This window comes from Homarus americanus, unplaced genomic scaffold (genome assembly GCF_018991925.1).
Source record: "Homarus americanus isolate GMGI-L3 unplaced genomic scaffold, GMGI_Hamer_2.0 scaffold7626, whole genome shotgun sequence".
Lineage (NCBI taxonomy): Eukaryota > Metazoa > Arthropoda > Malacostraca > Decapoda > Nephropidae > Homarus > Homarus americanus.
Window position 1 is genome coordinate 17,674,620 of NW_024718273.1, and position 19,787 is coordinate 17,694,406.

The following is a 19,787-nucleotide window of genomic DNA, read 5'->3' on the forward strand; positions in this document are numbered from 1 at the left end:
TGACAGTCAATGGCATGATGCAACACAAACACTTCCTTAAGTCATTAGCAACTATAATAATACTTTAATAGACCAGACAACTTTAAATGGGGATCCCTTGTGTAGAGTTCTATATAATGTTTGTAACTGAAAAATCCAAATCAAACCACTAATTTTTTCTACTTAATATAATACAAGATTAATTGTTTTTAGTTTTTAAGGTTGTCTGTTTTCAGTAAGGTAAATTCAATGTTAAGAAAAGTAGGTGCACTTAATAGAAACCCACCAGATATTACATTAAGATGCAGTACCTGTATTTATGTACAAGTCTATGGGACATTTAGCCAGGCTATTGCTCCGTGGGTTATAGGTGGCAGGCTATGTGAGGCTTGGTCAGTGCTGGATTTAAAATAACGACCATGTGGCATCTTGTGTCAACACATGTGTAGTTTTCCTTTATGATGGCAAGATTAGCATCACAAATAACATTTCAGGGGTTTTATCTCTCTCCTTGGGAATGTATGTCGGCTTTTATAATGGAAGTCTATGGGAAAATGGGATCCAATTTACAACAAATATTATTTATAAAGATTTTTTTTTAGCCACAGAACCCTTTTATAAATCAGGGACTGCTTGTAATGTATTGTATTGTATTATATTTCTCTTATCACTCTAGTGTGTATTACAGTACTACAGTATACTGTATTGTACATTGGTTTTTATGATTGACTTGTGGTTACTACTGTATATGTACGGTATTATGTTTTGTGGGTTGGGAACTTACAGCATACTGTACAGTATCCTCTTTTGCTAGTGTTATTCACAGTTTTAATATTTCAAACCTAACTTCAGCAATTGGTATACAGTATATACTTAATGAAATACACAATGATTATAACCCAATAATCAACATATTAAGTGAAATTCTGTACTGTATGATGTAGTACCTGTACAGTACAGTAATAATTTCATGCTTGCAGTACAGTACTGTACATATACAGTACTTATGAAAACTGGACAAGCTTTAAAACAGTGAATATTGTGAATTTGTAAGCTAACATCTATGATAAACATATTTTTGTACTTTAGTAATACATTGATTTCTATTCTATATTTGGTGGTACCGTCCCCTTCACAAGTGCATTTACAGGGGCTTGTCAGGTTTTGTGCAGTGTGGCAATGCTGCGTTTGTTTACATTTGACAGAAGGAAACTTGCAATTGTAAACATACTCTGGATTCAAATTAAAACAATATTAAAACATTTATCTCAAAGATAATGATTTGTGGAATGTTTATATGATTAACCCCAGCAAATATACTAGTGAAGGGGACTGAACATTTTCTACACACACAAAAAAGGCTCGACCTGTGATGAGTTATTACATCATCCTAAATTCCTGCTGCTTTGTTTGCCTGATTTGAACACTGATTTATGTTCACAGATGAAGAAATTAACAAAATTGTGTACACTTATTAATTTGATGGTGAATTTCTGAGCCTATTCGGCCTTCTTCTACTTTAGATTCTAATATTGTCTCTAATTTTGCTTTCTCCTTTGCTTAAAAAGTTTAATGTATCAGAGACAAGAGTGACTGTCGCTCTTCAGATGTGGAGTTCTTAATGCAGTTGAGTCACTTTGCCATATTATTTACTCTTTTGTACAATATTTTTATTTGGTTGGGGGGACTAATGTTCTTTGGTACTTTGGGTAACTATAAAAGACCTGATAAAGGTGTCAGAAAGTTCATGAGCTTATGGATTGGTCGCTCTTAAGTTGTTACATAAATTTTTAAATAATGTTCGAGGAGGGAAATATTGAGCTGTTTGAGAAATTGGCCCTAAACTAGATGAAACTCAAGTCAATAGTCTTATTAGGGAAAATTAGCCAATTATATTTTAGTTTTTGATCTGTCTGTCTGTCAATAATTGTGGAGTGTATTAAACTTCAGTAATTCTTCCTCCCATGGAACATACAGTAATAGTGATTCCTTGGTTCCATCTGCCTGTACATACACAGTGTCAGTCAACAGCCCTGTGCTAGATTAAAGGTAATTTAGTGAGTACAGAAATACATATTTCAGGAAGTTCTTCATCTTGTGTCCATTTGATCTCTCACTTTCTTTTTTTCTTTTTTTTTAATGTTGCTTAAATAATCATTCAACTTTTGTCAATCAACAGTCCACTCTGTCTTCTCTTTGGTCTTATTTACTTGATTGTTTCTAGTGTATATGTATGTATATGAACCTGCCTCTTAACTGTGTGGAGTACCACAGGAATTGTTTCATTTCTTGACTCTTCGTCTGGAAGTACCTTACAGTAGTTAAATTTGGACACAATCACCAAAGCATTTTTGTGTCCTTGAATAATGTGGTGGATTAAAGTTATGTCCCCGATTTGCTTTCCTAAATTTCAAATACTAATCTTGCTTCTTATTTCCTTATTTGCCTTAATATTTTCAAGTACAGGTATCAGAAATGAGCTTGATAGTTCCTGTTCAGATATGAAGGTTACACTGGACTTCAGTCAACACCTGTGATATTTTCTACTGTACTCTTGTGTTTTCATTCAGTTGAAGGGAGCCATTTATATTTTTTACGAGGGGACCTATAAGATTCATTGTCAACGAGACCCCATAAATATGTCAAAAATAATCATTTGCTAAATCTTTTGCATTGTCTGAGAACCAAAACTCAAGAAACCAAGCCTTCACTGTTACCATCATCAACAATAACATTTTAGGTAATTTACCATGCTTGTGTGGGTTAGCCATTGCTATCAGATGGCAGCTCTCCATGTTGCATGGTCTCTTGTAGTCTCTCTTGTCAGGGTCTTAACTCTAATGTCATGTCTTACAACCTCTCCCCATGTTATTCTTGGCCCATCTCCATGTCTCCTCCCCTCCACATGTAGGCTCATGCCCCTCTGATCCAATTGGTCTCATCCATTCTCTCCACATGCCTAAGCCATCTCAGCCTTCCTCTATGTTTACAGTGTATACCAGTAGTCTTGAATCTCTGCTGTAAGGTCATGGGGTTGCCTACCATTTCTATGCCAGTGATACACAGCTTTATGTGAAAATTATAAATATTGAGGATATTGAGGAGATAGTGTAATCCTTGATGTCTGATATTAAGATTTGGATGGCTAGGAGAAATCTTAAAGCTGAATGAAGGCAAAACCGAGATTACCATCATCCAAGGAAATAGTAGGGGAGACGGCACAGATGGTTTTGGCTCTTTTAAACTTTGGGGAAGTACAACTCGGCCCATCGATTCTCTTCATAAACTTGGATGGTACTTTGACTCAAAACTGAATTTGAAAGAGCATATAAAGCCAGTAGTTGACTAATTATCTTCTGAAGAAAATTCAAAGAATGTTGAACACGGTTGCCAGGCTTATATTTTACTCTCCCCAGAGGACTCCCACTACCCCGTTCTTGATAAAATTACATTGGCTGACCTACTAACTCTTCTGAGGCTCTCACTACACATTCTGAAATGATTTTGCATAGTGGTGATGATCCTTGATGCCTTGAGGAGCCTAGAGCAGTATGGAAATGTTCTTTTACTGCCTGGTTCTTTTCCTATACAGCACCCAGATTGTACAATTGTTTGCCTGCATCCATGAACCAGCTGACTTCTGTGGAGGTCTTTTAGAAACAACTTAAGACCCCCTTTTATTTTTTTATTTTATTTTAATTTTTTTTTTAAGCTTATGATCCTGAAGAGGGTGTATGGTGATGGAGAATTGTAATGTTTAGGAATCATTAAACTTAAGGGTATATGAAAGATAGAATACAAACTGTCACTTTTTGTGATCTTTTATTGTAGTACAGGTACAGTATTTATTCTTATTCTCAAGTCTTTGACGTTGTAATATTTCGAGTGCTAGTGAATTCTTTACAAGAACTGACACTTGAGAAACAAAAGACCAACTATTTTTATTATTATTTTGTTTTACTGTATTTATTTTTTATATTTGTTATTATTACAACATTTGTTGTTTCCATCCCCACCTGCACCACCAGTTTCTTATTTAGGCAACTTAGTGTAGGCTTTGCGGCAGTCACACTCGGCATTGATACTGCTGGTCGAGCAGTGGCACTGGTTTTTCGCCCAGCTGGACACTGGTATGTGTAAATTTAGGAGGCTTGAGGTAGATCGTCTTCACTGGTCATTTACCAGAGGCTGATTGAAAATAATGGGAATCTGTATTATTCTCCAGAATTAAAAATAAATACTAATAGAATTTATTGTATCATAATAAGGATGATAAAACAATTAATTTCTGCCAAAAGTCTATTTTTAAATGAAAACCTATAATAATCAATTAGCAAATATTGATCAAGAATTTATCATCCGACACTCGCTTGACCTCCGACGGTAAACAACACATAAAGCAGCTAGCTTCAAGTGCCAATAAATGGTCATTTTGATCAAGTTAGAATCACTCGGAACACCTTTATCCATCACAATGGGTTTGTTTTGATCAACTGACTGTGGACCGTGTTGGCAGTTATCTTAGCAGTGTGACCCACTGTGATAGGTGGGCGGCCTCAACCCAGCCTAAAATACGCCCAGTCCAGAGATATTAGTGGCTAGTGTGACCTTAGGGAGTGCTAAGTCAACTGAGTCATAGTTAACCTGGTCCCCACTATCATGACACAAAGTGGCCTCTTATATACTGTAGTACACAGAACATGACTGTTTTGTTGTACCTCAGTTTCACCAATCAACATTTGTGCCAGTCATTGTCAAAATTAAAAAAAAAATAAAATAAAATAAATAAATAAATAAATAAATAAATAAATAAATAAATAAATAAAATCAGTCACGGCCAACCACATACAATTATAGAGTGGACCCTTGATAAAGAACAGTATAGTATTAGCTTCCTGAAAGTCTTGGCCATGCGTAAATCTCTATTTATTGAACTTAATTTTCTTATGGGCAGTAGGCAGGGCCGGTGCAAGATGATTTGGCGCCCTAGGCAAGCCTTTAGATGTACGCCCCCTTGAAAGTTTTGATAAGCTAATGTAGGTACAGTAACCCATTACTACATTGTGAAACTGGAGATTAGCTTTTACTGTAATGGATACATAACCAAATATATTCTACAAAACATATATCAAATTATTGTTGAAAATAATACAATCACTAGTACACACTCACGCAGTACATACGTCCACTAGTACACACTCACGCAGTACATACGTCCACTAGTACACACTCACGCAGTACATACGTCCACTAGTACACATCGTAACACACGTATGATAAAACTTGACGAAATGACGAGAAGCACTAAGATTGAAACAAAGACTCGCTAAGGTGTACAGCATTATAGACAGAGTACAAGAGAAATCAAATAACTACATACATTATAAAAATAATAAGACAGTTTCAACTTACTGTTTAGCAGGATAGCCAGCTGTTGAAGTTGTTGCCACTGCACCACACTTTTGGAGATGACTGACTCGGACTGAAGTGGCCTGGTCACTGGTGTCTGTGAGTAGTCTGGACAGCTTGAATCTTGATCTCCAACTAATCAAGTTGTTCCAGGTTACTATTTGCCTGGCGGCTGGCGGCTCTGGCCGCTGGCCAGTCTCAGTGGGATTATGTTATGCGAGGTCAAACTTCAGAGGTCAGTTAACCTTGCCTCATCCCGACAAAGGCAGGGAAGGGGCGGCTCAGCCGCCCTGGCAGTAAGGGAGGGGAGGGGATGGTGGGGTTGGGAGAAGGGTTCCTCAGATGTCAGCCTTCAGGTCACTGCTCGACAGTTCTCCAGGCCGCCAAAGATAAGGACCCGGGTTAGTCCCTCCGGGGGGTTAACGAATAATATTAAAAAAGAAAACACAGTCGGCTACCGTCTACCTACCCTCGCCTCCCTCCGACCCCCCCCCCCCTTCTAACATCCTGCTCCGACCCTCCACGGCTCCACCACAGTGTCCACCACAGTTTTCCCTTCATTTTTAATTTTATCCAAGTTTGTACTGAATTTGTGGCGCCCCCAGATGTTGGCGCCCTAGGCGATCGCCTAGTTCGCCTAGTGGGTAGCGCCGGCCCTGGCAGTAGGGAGTTAGGTTCAGGAACTGGCACAGCTTTTCGTACCTGTATTTGAATTTCACTTATATTATAGTACAGTACAGTACAGCACACCTATTTTTACTAATAAGGTTTGGTTTTCAAACAAAATGGTGTCACAGTAGAAAAGATCACATGAGAATGCTGTGCTGTACATAACATAAGATGTGCTCTGTATTCTCCTTCTCACAGCCGATCAGCTGCTGTTGTCGACACTCATTTTGTTTAATAAGCTCTCATTTCACATTTGAAATTATATTTTCACTATTTCTTATTAAAATATGTGCTTGGTGAAGCATTGGCGTGTCAATTTTTATACAATCCACATTGTGAATTATTTCTGGCAACTACAAGTGATCACAAACAACAAACAAAAGTTTATCTCGCTTACTACTGGATCTCATGCCTGAGGTCTGCTAGTCTGACTGCTGGGACGGTAACTTAGTACTGTACTTCCTAGTGTAACATACCACTGTTCTTTGAGGGACATTACAGTAGATGCATACTGTAATTTAATATGACAGATTTAGGGAGATTTCAGTTGTTTACCCTCAACTTAATTTTTATTGTATTATGTATAATTAACTCAAACAAGTCTTAACTGGAGTTTGTCATATAATAAGTGTTGTGGAATCAGAAAGTGAGAAAATGAGTCCATTGCAAAAAAAAATAAATATAATTTGTATGACTGTACTGTATTGTTTGCTTATTGGTTCAGCTAAAGTACTAAGAATTTGTTATGTCAAATTTATTTAAAGTTTCATGAGAATTGTGTACATGTGGCAATTATAATGAATGTCTGTTGTATATTTTGGTTATACAGTACTGTATTATTATGATAAACAATGTACTGTATTCAATTAATCCCAGCAGATTATACCTTATAGCAAGTAATTTTCACAAGTTAAAACAATGCTGTACCACCAAAGTGTGGTGACTGTTACCTATATATACAGGATATGTAGAGCATAGTGTCTGTTCAGTTTGCACAGTTACAGTTTTGAAGATGGAAAACTGAACTTGGTCGTGCACCCCAGAAGTGTCAGGAAATTTGAATTCAAGGGGAGGGAGTTAGTCCCAATGATTGCCCCCCCTCACCCCTAAATGTGGACCCCCCCTCTTTAAAAACACACATTTTTCTGTTTTCTCTCTGTGTACGGCCATAATTTTTAAGATAAAGAGCTGAAATTAGGTATCGTATGCTTATACTGTACTGTACAGTATAAATAGCCCTGAGAATATGCACAAATTCTTAAATGGAGGGGGGGGGGGTCGGTCCCATTGACTAAGTTAGGAGGAACTATTTGTGTCATCTTGTTAGAGGTTGGCAGAGGCAGCTTCCCATTTGGGCTATGTTGCCATAGCATGTGTTTAGGTCTAGCAACCTGCTTCTTTGCAAATGTCCACTGTGTTAAACTTTCATTTAGCTTTTCCTTAATGGTCTTAAATGCTTTTTTTTCTTTCTTTCTTCTAGAATCTAGACTTCTAGATAGCATACATGTGTTGCTTGATGTAGTACAGTTGTTAAATAACATGCAGTAAATGTAGGTACAGTAGTATGGTTTATGACTGCTGGGACTTACAGGGAGTTGTCAATTTGCTTCAGCTTTATGGTTTACCTTACCATTTTTTTATTTTTAATCATTATTTTATATTGTATTAGTTTTGTATTTGTTATAGTAACAAAATTTGAATTACTGTAGTATATTTCTGTGTTCATTAGGGGACTACATGTAACCTTAGGCATATCTAAATGTTGAAAATGGCCATCCCTTTTCCAACAATATTTGGTAATCTAGATTTTTTTTTTAAGTATAGGGCATCAAATAAATTAATTTTGTTTTCGTTTGTACAGCTCCCGTTTACATCACTGGTGACATTATTGCCAATTTAGATTTGTCACTGTAGCCACACACCCCTAGCCCTCCTCTCCCCAGGCTAAGTTGTGAGCTATGTTTTGGTTATTTTTCAACTCATAATTTCTGGTAGATGTTTGTAATTTTATTTATTTATTATTTACATCCACAAACAATTTTACGTACAGAATGTACCAAAAAATAAATGATTATTATAAGATCAAAAACATAAATGGAATAAACATTTTTTTGTGTTAAGAGTTAGCAGGCTGAGCAGTGGAAGAGGGAAGGGGGTCAGTAGAGTGTTTGATATCAGCTGTTCTGAGCTGTCTCCAGTGTGTAGTTAAACAATTGACAAATGTTTCGTCCTTCAGCAGCCAAATGGCAATACAGAATACTATTTTATAGTATTTTATCTGGCAGGAATTTTGTTTCAGAGTTGGTAACGATGCTCATTGTCTCGGCTTTTGTGGTGGTAGTCACAGCCAAAATGAGTTAGTGTGTTGCAACAAAATATGTCTAGGATGATAAAGTACAGTAAGTCATCCTGTTTAACGTTGTTTCGGTACTACGTCGCTGAACTTTAGAGACCAAAAATTTTTTTAACGTCCCGGTGATCCGATACTACGTCGTTTTGCGTCGTCACGGACTACTTTCTACGGCGCATCTCCCGCTCTTGTCTGGCCGCGCTACACTCTCGGCTCGGCTCGCCGCCCTCACTTGCGGAACGTCACAGCATCCCCAAGCGACGCCAAGTCAGTCTCTGTTGCAACTTCACATCATTGATGTGTGCTTAAGTGCTTTTGCTCTAAAACTGTACTCTAACCTTTCAAAATGGCTTCCAAGCGCCCATCAAGTGCTAGTGTAGTGAAGAGGCAATGTAAGACCATTACTCTTGCCACGAAAATGAATGTATTAACCCGATTTGAAAAGGGGAACATGCTGTGGACATAACCGCTGTACTTGATCTAACCCCCACAACGGTGTGTACTATCCGGACCAACGCTGACAAGATTAAGGTTAGTGCTGGAAGTGGTTTTTCTCTGAGTGTTACTAAGACGACTCGTACTAGAAGCACTGTGATAGAGAAGGTGAAAAGATGCTGGCAATGTGGATGGAGGACCAGAATCAACGCAATGCCCCTGTGAGCCTTATGGTTATCCAGCATAAGGTCAGATCCCTGTTTGATGACATGAAGGAAACAGAGGGTGAAGGATCGAAGGGAAAGACCTTTACGGCCAGACGAGGCTGGTTTCAACGATTTAAGCGTCGGTATAACTTCCACAACATAAAGATGACTGGTGAAGCTGCCAGTTCAGATATGGTTGCTGCTTTGACATTCCCGCCAACAACGGAGGAGGAGCAAGCAGCAGCGGAGGAACCCCAGTCAGAGCAGGAGGAGGCAGCCTCAGTGACTCACCACCCTCCTCCCCTCCCGCCATCCTCCTCCTTCGCTCCACTACCCACTACTCACTCGCTCTACCACCTCCGCCCATCGGTGAGTACCAATACAAACTTAGTACTGAAGTTCTATATACTATTTTCTATGGAAATAGCAATGATTTTCTGTGATGTAACTTTTTTCATGGGGCAAAGGGAGGCTCAGGAACGTAACTCCCGTATTTTATCTATTTCTTATGGGGAAAATTGATCCGCTTAACGTTGTTTCGCATAACGTCGCGTTTTCAGGAACGTAACCCCGACGTTAAGCGAGGACACCCTGTACCTAGTATTTCTCAAAAGCTAGGGTCGAATTATACTTGAGGTACAGTATTATAGTTCAGTACAGTTAGTCCCCGGGTTACGAACATCCGCCAATACGAACGAGGTTAAACTTTAAATTCACAGCATGGACTTGAGGGTAAACTCACATTTTTAATAATTTTTTTTTTATTATTTGTTAGAGGATTTTCCCATTATTATTTATTTGTATGTGTGTGTGTGTGTGTAGACACACACACACACACACACACACACACACACACACACACACACACACACACACATATACAGTACAGTACAATACAGGTAAAAGAAATAATTGTCCTAAGGGCAAACACATAAAGGAAATATACATTTCTTTGTACACAAGTAAAAATGTAGACACACACACACACGGGTCAAGACGGGTCAGATGCACCTGGCGCTGCTCAGCAGCAGCCACGTCAACTGTTATGTTGGCCCATACCAACTCCCTCCCCTGAACCCTCCTCCCCACCGGAATATCAACAAGTTCTCGCCAGAAGTTACTATTTCATTTGGGAAAGGAATGGAACCAGTGTTGAATAGTGGTGAACAGTGCTTAAGTCAGTGAAAAACAACTTGGCAGTTGAGTCTGAGCCAAGCTAACCTTCACACAGTGAGGTCCCAGGTACCCAGTGATAATTCCCCTGAGACTCCACGATAGAGAGGCCTGGGACCACACCTCACCCACTTGAGTGAGTGAATTCCTGTGACAACGGACCACGTGGTGTCCCCATTATGCATGACACCGCATAGTGAATGAGTTGCTACAGCATCATGTGAAGTTCCTCATAACACCTGCGAGGGAATTACTACACCACGTGATGCCCCTCATAACACCATCCGTGAGGGAATTACTACGCCATGTGATGCCCCTTATAACACCATCTGTGAGGGAATTACTACACCACATCAGGCCCCCCACACACCATCTGTGAGGGAATTACTACACCACATCAGGCCCCTCATAACACCATCTGTGAGGGAATTACTACACCACATCAGGCCCCTCATAACACCATCTGTGAGGGAATTACTACATCATCAGGCCCCTCATTCACCATCTGTGAGGGAACTACTACATCATCAGTCCCTTCGTAACACCATCTGTGAGGGAATTACTACATCACGTCAAGCCCCTCATAACACCACCTGTGAAGGAACTAGTACTCCACGCGATGCCCCTCATAACGCCATCTGTGAGGGAGTTACTACACTACGTGTCTGCTGCTCAACACCTCAGCTCACATGATCTACGTGTGTAAACATTAATTTGTATGTTCACTGTATGTTCCTTCACCTTTCTCTAATGAAGGCTTTTGTTAAACCACCAATGTATGTAATAAATCATTTATGTCCAATGTATATTTTCAGCCTTCGGGCTGCAAACTTTTTCAATAAACCGTTTATTATTATTATTATTAGTATTATTAAATAATAATGGGAAAATCCTCTCAGAAATAATAAAAAAAAAATATTAAAAATGTGACAGTCTGCCCTCAAGTCCGTGCTTTATTACTTTATTAATAAAGCACAGACTTGAGGGTAGACTCGCATTTTTGATAAATTTATTTTTTATTAATTATTTGTGAAAGGATTTTCCCACTATTATTTACTTTTATGTGTTTTGTGTGTGTGTGTGTATCTACAAACACACACACACACATAAGAGCCCGCACCGATAGATATAAGAACAGCACCATCCCATCTATTGTTAAAATAATAAACAACTCCTGATTTATGTACTGTACAGCCCTGTAAATGTATTCAATGCATATTATATTATTATGTCTAAATCAAATGTAAGTCTGTATATTTTCAGCCACCGGCTGCAACTCTATTAATAAACCGTTTATTATTATTATTATTATTATTATTATTATTATTATTATTATTACACACACACACATATTGACAAAACAGGAAAAGGAAATTACTGTCTCTAGAATGAATGGCTCCCTGTCCCAGCCGCGAAAATGCCGGCAACTTTAAATATGCTTGACCACCTCAAGAATATTTTTTGTTTAGCCAACTCACAAATTTTGTGTTTTTAGCCACCTCGTGAATCTTTTTGGTCAGCCACCTTATAGCTCTCTCTTACCTCTGTGTTTGCTGATATATTGAGATGAATTTGGCATAATGCTGAAGTTGATGAAAAAATAGAATTTGAGTTACTGTAATTCAGTATTTCGTGAAAGCTAAACGATCTTATTACTATAATCCAAATGAACCTTAAGTGAACCATTTGATTGTACATTAGTTGATATTACTGTACATTGTTATGATTCAGATAATTGTTTCGCAATCTGTACAAGGGGGGGAGGGGGGGTAAATAGGTGTTGCCATCGAGAGGTTAAACAGTACGGCAGGGTTCTAATTGTTTAGTAACACAAAGTTGAATGCTTGGGTCTTGGTCTCAGTAAGTTTAGATGATTACAATAGGTACCTGGATGCAGTATACAATTGATTGTTTCAGAATGAGTTTGACTAATATATGATGTCAGAGCAACAGTCACCTCCACCACCAACCATCTACCACCACCACCCATTTACACTACCACTCATCTACACCACCACCACCCATCTACACCACCACTCATCTACACCATCACCACCCATCTATGCCACCACCACCCTTCTACACCATCATCACCCATCTACACCACCACCACCCTTCTACACCACCACCACCCTTCTACACCACCACCACCCATCTACACCACCACCACCCATCTACACCACCACCACCCATCTACACCACCACCACACCATCTACACCACCACCACTCATCTACACCACCACCACCACATCTCACCACCACCCATCTACACCACCACCACCCATCTACCACCACCACCCTTCTACCACCACCCATCTACACCACCACCACCCATCTACACCACCACCATCTACCACCACCACCCATCTACCACCACCCATCACCACCACCCATCTCACCACCACCCTTCTACACCACCACCACCCATCTACACCACCACCACCCATCTACACCACCACCACCACACCATCACCACCACCCACACCACCCACCACCCATCTACACCACCACCACCCATCTACACCACCACCACCCATCTACACCATTACCAGTGACTTCTTAGGATTAAAAGCTACCATTTTATTATAGAATACCTGATCAGGCTCCTGTGTGACTGGATGAGCTGCCTAATTTTTGCATCAATTGCATTACTGTAGTCACAAGGGTAATGCTTATTGATACAGAATTTATCACACTCCATGACAGGCCAGATAACTAACTGTCTTGGAGTGTTGTATCTGCCACTCAGCTCTGCTCCCAGTCATAAAATGGGGTTTCAGAATTCAGTTCTCAGTTATGCTTCACACACTCCTTGCTTTTCCGTGTTTCTTTAATGTCATGATTGCACTTGGCAAGTTTTCTCAACCAATATAAGTAAACATTACTGACTGAGTCATTATCACTACATCTGTCTACTGTATATAACTGCATTCTCCACTCCAGTCTCTTTCATCTTTATTTTTAATTTCATCTCGCCCATAATCCATATTGTCATTTGTTATCATATACTTAATAGTCATGTAATAATAAAACCTTCTCTCCTCTTCAAGCTTCATTGATACTAGTTATATTAATTGTAAGATATTGTTTTTATAATATGCACAAGTATGGTAGTTAATTTTAAGTTAATTATTGTGCCCCAACTCTATATAAGTGGTTTGCCTTTTCTGTCTATATGTGTGTGCATGTGTGTGTGTGTGTGTGTGTGTGTGTGTGTGTGTGTGTGTGTGTGTGTGCATGCATGCATGCGTGTGTGTGTGTGTGCGCGTGTGCAGTTTAAAGTTTTTCAGATAGGTGGGGCATACGCTTTTCAAACATCTTTTAATAATATTACATTTTTTCTTCTAATAGTCGTGGTGGTGGACGGCGACGGAGATTTGACGGCGAGGATTATGGTCCCAGAGTAAAACGCTTGAGAGGTCCACCAAACTTTAGAGGCAGAACTGAAAAACCAGGTTAGTAAATAGGAGTAAAGTATAAGGCTTTTGTTAATTAGCTTCACACATGTTTTCAAGTGTACCCAAAACCAGTTGGTGTTTGACAAGGCGTGTGTAAGTACAGTACTAATCCCTTAACGTCTTAGCAGTACTGTACCAACCTTCTACACCATCATCACTGTACACCACCAACCATCTACACTACTAACATTCTACACCACCAATTACCTACTACACCACCAACCATCTACACCACCAACAATCTACACCCACCAACCATCTACACCCACCAACCATCTACACCACCAACCATCAACAGTAACCTTCTGTACCACTTCCCATCTACACCCACCAACCATCTACACCACCAACCATCAACACCACCAACCATCAACAGTATCCTTCTGTACCACTACCTATTTGCCTCTAATACAAGTACACATTTACAATACCTGTCCTGTACTACATGATCATTCGTGTATTTTATGCAGAATACTGTACTGTGCTTGACAGATTCAAATACCTTTTGTAGTGTATCATAGAACTTTTACTTTTGAGCAATGGGTCTTCCCTGTTATAGGGTGTATACAGTACTCTACTGAACTTGTATTGAACAGAATTGGGTTGTACCTAGTTTTTAACCCTTAGGCCCCGGGTGACGTTCCAGAACACGCGCCTATTCCCGCCACTTTAAATGCCCAGCGCGGGTTATCAGGTTCCAGTGTGACTACAGTATTTGCCTGTCATGCCACACGCTCGGCCACAGGGAAGCTTCCTGAACAAAATTACCTAATTTTGTTTGTTTCATTTTCATTGTTTGTCTATTTTATCATGTTGTATCAAAGTAATACAGGGGGGTAGTGCTAAAAGTAGTGTAGTTGTATTGCAGGGTAGTATTACTGTAAAACAATGCTATGATTATGTTATAAATGTTTTTATTTGTGGAATTGTTATTATTTCATGCATTACTTGCTCTACCAAACACAAAGACAGCCAGGCAGACTGGTGACCCACTGGTGATTGTTGCCAAGCACTTTTTTATGAAAAATTATGCAAATAAAATATTCTAAATTAATTATTTATAGAAAATAAATATTAAGATCAGTAAATACATACATTATTGGCCACTTCGGACACAAACGCGAGCTAAAAATAGCTGCTAAGTGCCGAGGGACCACGAGCGTCAGCTGTCAACCCAACACTCTCCTTATCTCTCCCCCTCCTCCCTCCCTCTGCGCGGCCGAAGAAGTTTCTCGGGGGTCAATATATAGTTTTTCTTACTTTTTTTATAATTTTAAAAGGTTAAAAATTATTTTTTGGAAAATTAGATTTTTTCTCGGTTTACCCCCGGGTGGGGGGTACTGCCACCAGGACCCTAACCCGGGGCTTAAGGGTTAATAAATGCTTATAAATCTCTCGCATTTATAATTGATGTCAATATTTGGTAACTTGGGGGTGGCTAAGACATGCCTCAAGGGTTGCTGGTTTACACTTGAGGCGTTCCCATTTGACCCACTCGGGTAGACCACTATCGTTAATGTGGATTGTTTACATCATAAATGAGGGGTGGGGTCTTAATACATTACCATCGTTAAAGCAGAATATTGTAGATAGGGAGATCATAAATCGCGGGATACCCTAAATTATCTTTTCCTCGAACGTATTTCTTCATTATGCTGGTATGCTTCACCTATCACTCACCTTACATATGAGCCATAAAAATGGATTTTAAGATTGAAATCATCCATATTTCACTTGCTTCATATTTCATTATCTTTGTACATACATGTTTATGAATGCCGGCCTTCATACCTTCTTGTGTGTGTTGTTTAGTTGTGTCATAATATAATGTAGCAAATTTACAAATGCTATAAAATAATTATTTCAGCACCCACATACGCTCGTGAACGTGTGAGGGAGAGATCACCTGTGTATCGCAGTGTACCAAGACGAGAAGGAGCCTCATACAATGGCAACAGCAGCCATAAACTGGTTAGTCCCATATTGTTGAAAATGTTATGGTCTTAGGAGCAACTAAAATAGTTTTTGTGTCCACTTTAGGTTATTTAGAAGCTTCAGAAACTGGATACTTTGGAGATATAATTTTTCTCCTTGTACTGTATTGCATTCAGTATCACAAGATTTTGGTTTAGCTTGTGTGAGTTATCTAGTCAGCCTTCCTCTACCGTCCCTATAAATTTAGTTTATAGGTAGTTTAAATATCTTTAATATTATGTTTAGTGAAATATTGGAGGTTGGCAAATATAAAAAAAATAAATCTATTTATTAACTGGGGGAACTTCTGCAAGATTTTCTGTATCAAAACTCATCCTATGTTTTTTGGATTTCATTAATGTATATTTCCATAACTTAAGGATACCAGTAGTTAGGCAGATGATGGCCAACGATGTTACTATGAAACATGGATGATGGTAACAAACACTGTCCTTAAGTCACCAGCAGCATAGTAATAAAACTAATAAATTGGACATGTTTCAGTGGGGACCCCTTGTGGTTACTAGGTTGGGTTGAACAGTGCAGGAAATTAAGATTATTCTCACTTTATGGGGAATCATTTTATTTAGTGAATACAGTAGAACCCTGGTTATCAGGAATCCAAGTAACCGAGACATTCAATGAACCGGTACCAAAATGAAATAGTAATAATAATGAAAATAAAAATTCCTCTTAAATCAGCTAGAATCATAAGTTTCAATACTGAGCACAACGAGGATGAGCTGCCATATTTTTACTATGATAAAGATAACATATCATAAAATACAATAGCACCTATTTTATGCAGTACTATACAAAAATATAGCTCCTTCCACACTCAAACACGACACAGTTCAGCCAAGCAGTCTCCCAGCTGACTCACAGATGTGTAGCTGCCGCACTGTCTGTGTGTGTATGCTGTGACGTCACATCGGAAGGTCATGCAGTTATAGCCCAGTAACCCACCGCCTCCACAAACATTCGTTTCATTTTCTTTAGTTTTATATTATATTTGAATTTTTCTAAGCCAGAGTATTGTAATAATTTTTCATCAACTTTTATAGTTTCATTACCTTTAACAAACGCAGCGGCTGGGCTGGCGAGTTGGAGATGCAGTTATAGCCCACCATCTCCACATACATTCAGTTCCTACACATAGTACACACCCATGCTCTTATTTTAATTTTTTCTTTTTTCATAGTTTTATACAGAACAATACTATATTTTCTTTATTTCAAAGCTGCATAATAGTGTGGAATAGGTGTTAAAGAAGCTAGTATTTCTGAGAAATGAATTTGTGAGGTCAGCATGTAACACTATGCATTGTAGGATTTATTGGGGGATCCTAAAAGTGAGATTCAACCAACTGGAAAATGTCCTCATCCGACACCTCTCAATTCCCATAGGTGCTGGATAACTGGGGTTCTTCTGTATCATGTTAAAAAAGGTTGAATATTTACTTTTTATTTAGAGAGTGAGGATGGAAAAGTATGTTTACAGCTGTGCATAAGGTTACAGCATTTAATATTCTCTCTAAGAAATCTCATCTTAAAGAGAATACTGTATTGTCTTCATACACTTTAAGTAATGAACATTGTGTTTAGGATACTATGAATTTTTGAAAATTTTTGTAACAGACTGGAACCCTTTCATAAAGCAGTTTTAGGAATCTTCATTGCAGACCTATCAAGACTTCATGCGAGAGATGCGGGACTTCCACTCACGTGCCCCAAGTAATTTACCCCCCATGGCCTTTCCTCCTCCGGTAAGTAAATGTGTGTAAGTACTGTATGCAAATGTGTATAGATGATGACGATGATGATAATAATTATTGTTTATATTTAAGAATTGAGTACATCTACCATTGGATTACAAATCACAGTTAACAATATAAGATGCATGAATTTAAACTCTTTAATAATGCCTTATCATAAAAGATATCACAATACACTTAACCACATGGTGTAAAAAAACAAATTTGGATCCATCGTCTTACTGAAAACTAATGTTCCCTAAATTTGCTTCCATCATCTACAAAGTCAAAAAATTTGTCATAATAAACAATATATCAAACTCCTCGAAGAACACTACACTTTCTCTATGACACCATTTATGATTTCCATTCCAGCCATTCTATTGCAGGCCTGCTTACCCTTCTAGCCAGAACTCTGACTTTGCTTTTCACAACTTAAGCAAACCTTATTTTATTGTGTTGATCTTGATATATCTGAAGCTATCAGCAAATTTTAAAGTTCCTTCTTTGGGTCTTCCCTATTCTTTAATGTCCTGGATTTCTTCTTTTCTCTCCAACTGCCACATCCATGAAGTAGTGAATGGTTCACATTCTGGCTACTTGTACTGTAGTACCTCAAGGTTCAATCAGTTCTTGCTTATACCCTCTGTTTACTCCATATTAATGACCAACTCGCTGTTTTTTCAGCAGCACAGTCCTTTGCTGATGATGTCAATGAGCACAAAAGTTTATCCTACTGGTTTAAGTATGTAGCCTAATGTTACAACTACATATAGTCCATAGCTCAGTGAGACAAAAATCACCTAGTTATATTCATTGTCTTCAAAACACAATCTTTTATCATCTTATGGTCGAGGTCATTATGAGGCTCCTTTTACATCCAGTATCATTGCCATTATACCAGCCACCAATGTCAATATGCCTGAACATAGTAAAATATGGAGTGATCACATTCTCATATAAAGAATGCAACTTAGAACCTTTCTGTTTCAGGCTCCTTCAAACTTTACTGGAGTACAATGTATTTTAGTTTACAATAGCCTGTCCACCCACACGATATAATATTCTCACATGGGGTGGTGCTTCATAGTCCTGCTTGTCACCAACAGAAGAAAATAGAATCTAAACCCATTTGCATCAAGACCACCACTCCATTCTTTACTATCATATCAGGCATTCTAACAGTTTATCACTTATGCTGCTATTCTCGTGGTCAAGTGTTCCTTTTTTGAACCTCAAGTCACCATACAGTACATGTCATTCCCTATCATGTCATCCCTACTCTGTGAAAGTTCCCTCTAGGGTCACTTCTCACCAAAACAGCCACATAAAGAGAGAGGAGATATCTGTTAGAATTTAATATCCTTAAAGTATTGGATCTTACTGACTGCATGTTGCTGAGATAAAGGATCTACATAAACTGCCCATCATCTGCTATGGTCACATTTTAAAATGCCATGTTTCCTCAATAATTGTCTTTATAATGTTAATACTCATATAATTTTAATACTGTACAGGTAAAATATCTTCAGCATACGTACTGTAATTACTTAATCATTTTGTGATTCCACCATGGAGACGTGATACGATGTTGATGATAAGGAATTGTGTGTAAGTTGAAACATGATGACAGTAAGTAGGAATTTGATGATGTGGCATAATCAAGATATGGTCATGGCATGATGTAGTGGTAAGAATTATATTATATTTCCTTTTTGAATAATGGTGTGGGGTAGGAGACATTTGATTTTTGTAGGCTCAGTCCTACTGTACAGTCGCCGACAAAATATTCTTGACACGTCTGGTAGCATCTGGCAACACCTTATGTGTGGGTACTATCGCCGTAGAGTATCCCCTCTGTCGGTAAAACATGGATGTAAAGGCCATCGTGATTGGTCAGTACCAAGTGATCAATTCTATTAACAATGGTTGATATTATGCATATCATAAATGAACCAGTAATGTCAAAATAATTTAGTTAGTTACCAGATGCTACCAGACATGTCGAGAGTATTTTGTCAGTGGCTGTACATACGGTAAGAGCTGGTACAGAGGTTATGCCATGAATTACATTCATGAATTAAATTTGCTGTGAGTGTCAGGATGTGCTGGTGTTTTGACATAGCAGGTACCACCTGGCTTTCTAAACTTCAGGCATAGGTCCTTACATCATTTAACAAGTGATTGTAAATTCAGATTTTGAAGAGCTTTCTGATCATGTACACAATTATTTCTTAGTATAATTGAGGGGCAGCATTCCAGAGGAGTATTATCACCACAAAAATCAGTGTGTGGTTTATACATCCTGAATCTGATGGTATAATGCATAAGGCCATAAAGAAACTAGAAAACCTTCACATCCTTTTGGAAACAAAGTCTT

General features: G+C 38.6%; 1 protein-coding gene across 7 annotated transcripts in view; it reads left to right on the plus strand.

The window, feature by feature from the left end:
* LOC121859501 (YTH domain-containing protein 1-like) overlaps nucleotides 1–19,787 on the plus strand; it is a 92,618-nt gene that overhangs the window by 53,145 nt on the left and 19,686 nt on the right. For 5 of the 7 annotated variants that reach the window (XM_042356356.1, XM_042356355.1, XM_042356353.1 and 2 more), the window contains exons 10-12: nucleotides 13,574–13,677; nucleotides 15,548–15,651; nucleotides 17,321–17,419. In XM_042356356.1, the coding sequence (XP_042212290.1) occupies nucleotides 13,574–13,677; nucleotides 15,548–15,651; nucleotides 17,321–17,419 (307 nt within the window). The remainder of the gene's footprint in view (nucleotides 1–13,573; nucleotides 13,678–15,547; nucleotides 15,652–17,320; nucleotides 17,420–19,787) is intronic. The other 2 variants (XM_042356358.1, XM_042356354.1) reach the window with 1 other exon arrangement.